General features: G+C 47.3%; 1 protein-coding gene across 1 annotated transcript; it reads right to left on the reverse strand.

Moving 5' to 3' along the window:
- Positions 1-463: 463 nt before the first annotated feature.
- DLX6 (distal-less homeobox 6) lies at positions 464-4,908 on the reverse strand. The gene is made up of 3 exons (XM_075922331.1): positions 4,450-4,908; positions 3,207-3,400; positions 464-1,534 (listed from the first exon to the last, which is right to left on the reverse strand). The coding sequence occupies exons 1-3, from the start codon at positions 4,811-4,813 to the stop codon at positions 1,283-1,285; spliced, it is 810 nt and encodes a 269-aa protein (XP_075778446.1). The 5' UTR covers positions 4,814-4,908; the 3' UTR covers positions 464-1,282.
- Between the last annotated feature and the right edge of the window lie 3,907 nt (positions 4,909-8,815).

The following is an 8,815-nucleotide window of genomic DNA, read 5'->3' on the forward strand; positions in this document are numbered from 1 at the left end:
TACACAATATAATAAAGATATAATTCGCCCTGGTCAGTGCATTGTAGATCTCTGCACCTTTCAAGCTTTGCAAAATATTACACAGCTTTAATTGTCTGTCTGTTAATCAAAAACAAAGGAGGGAACCTCTTTCTTTTCCCCCTCCTTCCTTGTGCAGGAAGCAATGCAAAGATGCAAAGCACCAAATTTTACTTTGAGAAAAACCTTAGATAAAATGACACCGTAATATTCCCCCAAATATTATAATTAGCGAAGTAACATAGGCTAAGAAATGACCGGGCGATTAGAAACATCCATGCAATCGTTACATATATATCTATTGTTGTCTAGGGTTAATTCTTTTTAAGAAAAGTCTTTTCAAGGGTTTATTGTTAGATATGTTGCTCTCTACGTCACAAATGTGTGACTCGCTAGGTATCTAAAGCGGGAGGGCTTTAATATAGAGAGAAATACAGGACACATGGACGTTTTGTGGCTTTTACTCTATATATGAAAGAAGACAAAAACATACAAAGTATATTTACAACTAAAATTCAGCAATATATACAGAAAGGTTGCTCAATATAAACGTCTCTATAGCTTAGTGAATTGGTGAGAATACCACCAATCGAGTACTGGACCTTTCAAAGCCATAGATGGTTGTTTTGGAGGGTTCCTCCTTTGCCCTTTTCCTGTTCATTTTTAGGGAATTTCGCGGGGTTGGGGAAATTAGGGAGAGAAATCTGAGGGAGAGACAGTGGTTTCTTCTTCGTTGCTGTCCATTCCATTTTGATAAAGCATGCAGTTTTTGCTTCGTGGTAGTGTTTTAGTCGTACAGTATATATTCCTTTTCAAACAGTTTTTTCCCCCAGTCTGGGTTTGGTGAATACAAATGCAGGAGCTTGAATAGCTTCCCTTACATCGTGTAATATCTTTAGCTCATTAAACAAGTAAAAACGTTGTCGTGTATACTTCTGGTGGGAAAAAGTCTGTAAAAAGTTTGCTCTGACAGTATAACTCCAAAGCGATGAGACTGGTTCCTTAGAGTCCAAATTAAAATATCCTAAGGAGAAGTGTCTTATGTGCGCCAGCATGGGGGGGGGAAAAGTCTCTTTCTGTTCAGGATCAATCACTGAGGTTACTAAAAGAAAAGAAGAGAAAACAAAACAAAATCCCAACCTTGTCTTCTTGCCACACACACAAGTTCACACAGAGCCTGTGAAATTGGCACCGTTGGCAAGACAGCGGACTGCTTGCCCTGTCCAGACTAGGGCTTCTTGATAGATTATTTCTCTTGGACAATTCACATCATCTGTGGTCTCTGCATTGTGTCTTGATGTGGAGAAGAATACCAGTGAGAATAGCCAGGCATGTAGCTGTTGGGAGGCATACTGACTCCCTTGGCGGAAGCTGAAACGTCCCAGACTGGAGGGAGGGCTGGAGACCGCGGAGACAGGGCAGCGGAACCTGGCAGAGGGTCGCTCTCATGAGGATTGCTGCCCTGCTTTAGCAGCTTCTTAAACTTGGAGCGTTTGTTCTGAAACCAGATCTTCACCTGTAATCAAAAGGCAGCAGAGATTAGGCCGCTGAGGAGCACCTAGCTGACAGCAGGAAGCACCCGACGGGGGTTATTTTTTGACATAGTCCCGAGTGGAGAGGGAGATGCGGGGTCAAGCTGGCATTAACATGCTGGCATGGGAGCTAATCTGTTGTTAATAACAGGAACAGTAGAAATTGAGATGTAGCTTTTAAAATTGAGCGTTGTTTTCTTGTCCAGGCCACAAGAAGTAGAGCAATAGAATGTATCCTGTTTTAATTTCTCTCTCACCTGCTTATGTGCGTGAACATTTAAGGACATACACGCACAGGCATGTCTACATAGGTACAGATGGACATAAAATACATACATGTACACACAAGTGTCGTATTTCTTCAGTCAGTGGCCGTTTGATCATTTGGACAATTTGTGGCAAATAGAAGGAATCAGATAGTCTTGTGCTATGAGATACCATAATAGTCAAAAGCAAAACCTGAATCAAACAGTCTTCAAACTGTTCTTGTCTACATCCTTGGGAGAAGGCTGGATTAGTACAACCTCTTTACCTTTATTTTAAAATCAATTTTGGATGGACATTTGCTTTTCAGAAAAAGTAACGGATATTAACCACGTTGGGGCGCATCCTGCCTCTAGTCAAGTAACATTGCTCTAAACCGAGTTTTCCCTGCATGACGTCTGCAGGATCGGGCCCTCCATGTAACAACATGTTACAATGCTCTATCAGAGTCATTTAAAGATTCAAAATCCTGCAATCCTTGAGGCAAGGCTGCTAGCTCGGTCAGACTAGTGGTTTTCAGATTTTCAGGATCAGGAACACACTTTGTGTGTGTCAGCATAAATGCCATTTGTACAATAAGCAGATATATTTCCAACATTCATGTCCATTCAATATTTAAAAATGCTTGTGCAAGCTACTGCTGCCAATTGCAATGATAAACATTGAAATTATTTATTAAAGTCATACAGGCACACACACGTTGTAAATGCATTGACTGTATTTATCCATTTGCTTTTCTACTAACCCCTGCTTATGAAGCCTGCAATGCTTCATGCCTCTCTCGAGCTTAAATTACCAGGATAGCACAGCTACATCAACCACACTTAACTGTGGCTTAACCTGCTATAATTTTGTACACGGTTGTCTTTGATCTTCAGATCTATTATCACCTTTTGTACATTTTGCCCAAGGGCAACCACGGCATTTGAGTCAGTCATCCAGGATGAATTAACTATTGATTTTACAGGTATTTTCTAATCTGCTCTTGCTTTCTCTGTCTCTATAGGTTGCTAGGATCGGGCTTTTTATTTTTTACCTCTGCCTCAGGCCTAATGTTTTCTTGCCTTTGTGTTGTGCTCTTGTCACAATTGAACAATCTCGTGTCGGCGCAGTAATTATTTGGACGTGCCATCTGGTTGTGCCATCGAAGGATAGAATTTGATAACTAGTCGGCAGGGGCAAATGCAGATCTAGTCAGTTATTTCAGTAGTAAACCTTTTACTCTGTGCTGTGTAAGATAACTCGCATTACATTAAGTATGTAGTAGGAGGGGATGTGTTACCTTTTCTCCTACCAGGTACAGAGGGCAAGACTGCTAATGCAGATCTCTCTTTGGTTGGCCTTGTACTGCATGGCCAGGGGTGCAGGGATTTGGGGTTCCCAGTAATTTACCTGTGTCTGAGTAAGTCCTAGAGAAGCTGCCAGTTCAGCTCTCTCTGGAAGTGCCAGGTACTGAGTCTGCTGAAAGCGATGATTTAAAGCCTGAAGCTGTAGACTCGAATAGATGGTTCGAGGCTTCCGTATCTTCTTCCCTTTCCCATTGAATCTGATTTCACCGTTTTCAATCACTGTCGTTTTTTGCTGATCTGCAAGCAACCGACACATTTGAAAGGTCACCACCGCAGAAAACGCAGAGAAGCCTCCTTGGCTGTTGAGTGCGCCCTGTTAATTTTGGGCATTTTTGTTACTCTTTTTACTCCCCTCCTCCCGCAACAGCCCGCATGCAACAAACAATCCCATTGCCGTTTCAGTCCCACTGCCCATAGCACGCACACGTTGTGAGTGCTCAAAGGCATCACTCAGGAATTGCTCTTATTAGAATAGTGGGAATCAACCGCCAGAAAGAAGCCGTCCCTGTGTATTGCGTGGCTCGTTTTACTTGCAAAAACATAGCGTTTGTTTAATGAATGGGCTTGCTAGATGCCTGGCCAGCATGGTGTTTACACGGCTAATTGACTTCACGTCGCCAGTTCGGTGGTCAGTGACTCTCCAGTCGGAGAGCTTTGACAACGCGTTTTTGCTCAGATCGCCACATAAACACAGTCAGCTCAAGGCTGCAGCACCAACAACTCGTCGGGAAACTTTCACTCATCAGGTGGTCATTTGCCTAAAGCCGATCCCCTTGCCCCGTGTCACACAGGAGCCACCAACCCTGCCTTGATCCCTGAGGATGGCACCGCTGCAACCGACAGCGTTTCTCCCCGGCCGTAACCAGACAGCTGCGGGCGCTGGGTGAAATGCACATGGCCCGTTGCACGTTCTTTAGGCAATATAGTGGAGCAGGAGGCCAGCGCTCGGGATATAGACCTGGGCAGCACAAACACACACACACACACCCCAATCCCCCCGCCAAAGAGCGCTCCCGGGACAGAGAGCGCGCGGGGAAAGCAAGGGAAGGCGGCGGATGTCGCGCAGGAAAGCCACACAGCCCCGCAAGCCAGGGCACACACGCGTCCCTATAGGGGCCGTCCGCGAGGCCGAGTCTAGCTCCGGCGTGCAGCGCCCAGCGCCCGCCCGGGGCGGAGGGAGAGCCCCAAAGGGTGCCCAGCAGGCTGCTCCGGGGCCAGCCGCTCCCCGCGGGCTGAGCCCGGCCGGAGGACGGCGCCGATCGCGAGAAGAAAGCGGCCTCGCTCACCTGCATCGTCTGCCCGCGTCTGGCCGGCCGCGCTGCTGTTGTGGTAGGACTGGAGGTAGGGGCTGTGCTGCGAGTGGCTCACGTAGGGGTAGGCGGCCAGCGAGCGGTGGCTGTAGGAGTTGCCGCTGCCGGGGTAGGGCGAGCTGTGGTGGTGGTGCTGGTGGTGCGGGTGCGCGCCGGCCGCCGAGTGCAGACAGTGCAGCGGGTAGTGGGCGCCTGCCATGGCCGGCGAGCTCTGCTGGGAGTGGGACTGCGGCGGCGGTGGCGGCGGCGGCTGCTGCTGCTGCTGTCCGAACTCCATGAAGGCGGATTTGGAGGAGTCCTGCGCTTCCAACCCGTCAGCCATCGTAGTCATGGTCATCATCAAAGTTTGGGAGTGAGCGAGCGGCTCCCTCCGGCTCGCCCCCCGCGCGCTCGCTCGCTCCCCAGCCACCTTAGAGCCTATTCGCCTGCACCGGGACTTAGGGAGCTGGCGGGGGGGGGGGGGGGTAAAGAGCAGTAGTGAGAGGGGCCTTGTTCGAAGAGGGAGGGGTGAGGGGAGGGGTGTGTGTGGGGGGGGGGACTAGTCCTGTGGGTTTTTTTCTCTCCTCTTCCCCTCCATTCCCCCCTTGTTTTTGGGGCTGGCGGAGTTTAAAGCCGAGATTTTTTAAGGTGGAGGCTGGTAAAGTTGAGCTTCTGCTTTTTAGACTTGAGGCAGAGACGCCACAAGTCGAATGGTTTGTCTCCAAAGGGCAGCGCCTCCCCATTGGTCAGTCAACCCCTGACGTCACCCACCCCGGAGCTGCGACTGGCGTCTGTGCGCGCTGGAGGCTTAGCCCACCTTCGGCAACTCCGAATCCCGGCTGGAGCGCGGCGGCGGGAGCGCGCGCCTCCGCCAGCCGCCGGAGCGCGGCTGCTCTACCTCCGACGCACAGCAGCACCCCTCTGCCAGCGCGGGCAGCCCGGCCCGGCGCTCCCTCCGAGACAAAAGGAGCCCCTGCTGCAAACTGTCACGGGGGGCATCTTTCTGCTTGTCTCGTGTGCATTGTCTTATACAGCCCAGTGTAACAGCTACTAACACACACACTAAAGGTATTTCAGTCCCCTCCATACCGCCCACCGTGTGAACACACCTTCGGTTCCCCTCTCCTGTCCTTCCAAACATGCCGTGAACCCGAATGAAAAGGGAAATTTAAAAGAGGGCAAAGAGACCCCCAGAGCATGCTCCAGCGCCCTGTTCCGACCCGGGCTTTCTCCGTATTGAGGAAGGCAACATTTGCTCTATCGCAGGAAGAGCTGCAGCAGCGACTCATTGGAGATCTGACAGTAATGCATTTTTTCCTATTGAAAACAGAAGCTACTGTAATGCTTTCAAATATATGCAAATGATACATGCGGTTAGTGGTTTGGCAAATCTTGATTACAATATAAACTACCCAAGAAAAAAGTGCCTTCCTCCTAAATTTGTCTTTAGATTACAATTCCAGTTGATTTTATTTTATTGTCAACATTGTTAATGATAAAAATAGAGTCGTTTTACAGTTATTTTTACTTTCTGGAAGGAGGCAATTAGACGTCTAATCAGGAATACACAAAAATCTCCCATGATTAACTGCAGTACTTTGTTCAAATTGCTGCTATAAAATTCAGAACAATTTGCCTGTAATGATTATGGACTGGGTTTATTTTGGGAGGTGGAATAAAAGTGGATATAGCATAAATTATCCTCTAATTATACACCAGTGTCGCCTCAATTATCCTCTTATCAAAATGGTTGTCTAACTGCCGCATTTAGTTTCAATTCTCTCCTTTTTTCTATAAAAAGAACTTCATACCTTGTTATTATTAATCCATTTATTATTTGCTAGGGGATTTATATCTGAACATCCAGGTGGTATTACCACTTCTCTTTCAAAGATGGACTGGGGAAAGACATTGAGTTTGAACCAGCACAGTTGTGGATCTATCACTTTTTTTTTTTTTTGGTTCCCCTGTTTAAATCTTCTCGCGTCCAGCTAGAGATAGCATGAACTCCGGAGCCAGACCCTACCGAAGAGGACCCAGGTAGGAAAAGGAAGGAGACGTGCAATTGGTTAACCCTAGCGAAAGCTGAAACTTATGTAGATTGGGAGATGGGATCAATCTTCGGGCTTTGCAAACCACCAGCAGCTACAATTGGAAAACAGCTTTCAGGGCTAAGTCCAGAAACGTCCCCAAAACGAAGTCCAGGTCCAGACACTATTCCTGAGAGCGACATTTCCAGGGGATCTGCTCCAAGCCTTTGCAGAATATTTAAAAACGCAGCGTTTTTGGAAACATCGAGAGGGATTTGAAAATAAACAGTCCAGCACGGTTATTAGCTCTAGGAACCGGGTGGAAGTGCTAGAAGTGTGAGCTCACCATTTGCATATTGCACCGTGCATGCAGTCGATGGGTTTACGCTATTTTTCCCCAGGTGAAGAACAGCCCCCATTCTCTCGGCGCTTATAGTGCAGTTTGATTATTTGGGAGTATTGAGGGGGTGTCTTTTTTTAGGGAGGCCGGGATGATTTATTCTCCCCCCCCCCCATCGGTGTTCAACTTCTTGAGCCTCTGAGTCGGTTCAGTAACTCTGAATGCAGTTGTAAGTGTCTCGCTTTTGCTCGCCTCTTTTAACAGGAGTTCTACTTTAACACGCGAAAGGGTAACCCGAGCTATGCGTTTACAAACCTACAATGAATAAAAATGCTCATAGTAAATACAGCGAGGGAGGAAGACAGGGGAAAGAACGGACTATAGCATTCCTGCTCCAGCCTCCTGTTCCTAGGGGGACTCTGTATGCATAGGCTGTAGGGAATGGAGTGAATAGGAACAGGTACATTTGGCAGTTTTATTGCTTTGTACCCTCCAGCTTGTTGTTAACATCACGAAGGCGTTTTTTTGCAGGTGCACAGGCTGCCCTTTTCTCCGCGCTTTCCGGCACCCGCAAAAGCATGCATAACGAAAGATGTCAGGAAACGGGCGTAGGAATGAGTGCCTTCAGCTCCTTGCTTGGTTGTTTGGAAAGGACTCTGGCTGGGTACTGTGTATCTCTGGATTACAACCTGCGAAAGGTGACACGCTTGGTATAACTTTTTAGTATCATCTACACGCCGCGCTTAAGAAAGAACGAAGCATCCTAGTCCTGAAACAAACAAGCAAGCTAACAAACAGAAAAAGAGGCACCAGGAGCCTAAAGTAAACTGCTTCAGCGATAGGCAACATAGTGTAGAGTTGTGTTTCATCTTACACTGGGGCTAAATGACGGGGGTGCACCTGTATATAGAACACACAGGAATGCGCTTGTGTGTGGATCGGTAGGTGGACTTTCACTTAGATTCTAGAACAATAAAAGAACATAGAAGTAGAAATAACAGTACAATAAAGTATAAAGTATGTAGATACTTTGTATATTAGTGACTCATTATTGCTCCAGGTGTGTGGATATACACACACACATTCTCAAGGTGTACGTCGAGATAGAGCCATAGATAGCCCTTGAGCAATGCACAAGGCAAAGGCTGGCATTTTCCATAGGACAGTTGAAAACATCAAGCCTTATAGTGGTAATTTCCCCCCAATTTAATTAGGCAAATGTGTCAGTACGGCGCGGGCGCTTTCCAGGGTTGATTGGCTGATGTTCATAATTCTCGACTAAAAGGAACTGTGGCGGTTGTAAATATTGATTGTTTTCTTTGTGTCCTCCAGTGCGGAGGGGCCACACCTTGATGGAGTGGAAAATGCGGAGGGGGGTGGGTTGTGGTAATGTCGCACAAAAGGGGGGGTCGTGTCTTTTTTTCGCTGAACTCTGGTTTCATCGCCGGCAGGAGTTAGGCTGCGCCTCTCTGCCCCATTGTCTCTGCGGCCCTCACTGCTTCAGGGTGTCCTCTCCCCCGCAGAGAAGGGAGGGCGATGCCTGCCTGGGAAGGGACCTCTATTATTCTTAAGGGGCCTGGGGGGGGGGGGGGCAGGGGAGGCGGAAGGCAATTTGAGGAAGATTGGAGGCCGAAGCCTTTCTTTGGTGGGGCGGGGAGGCAGGTGTAGATACTATTTCTTCTCAGGAAAAGGCAGGATTTAAGGCCTGAGATTTTTTGTGGGAAATAAAGTTCTCAGTAGGGCTCACACTTATTTTTTGTCTCAAATGAGGGTCTTGAACGTAGAATCTATCTATCTATATATCTATCTAATCTACTAGGTATGTGTAACCTTCGATGAGTTTTTATTAAGATCTAGTAAAGCAGGGAAGCGGTTGGTTTACAGATTGGATTCAGTTATCAGGTTGATTCTAAAGAAATTAGACCTGTATAAATAGCCTTTGAATTCCCAGAATTAACTCAGTATTAATGTATATGGTCACTAAAAAATCAAA

This window comes from Pelodiscus sinensis, chromosome 2, assembly GCF_049634645.1.
Source record: "Pelodiscus sinensis isolate JC-2024 chromosome 2, ASM4963464v1, whole genome shotgun sequence".
Taxonomy (NCBI): domain Eukaryota; kingdom Metazoa; phylum Chordata; order Testudines; family Trionychidae; genus Pelodiscus; species Pelodiscus sinensis.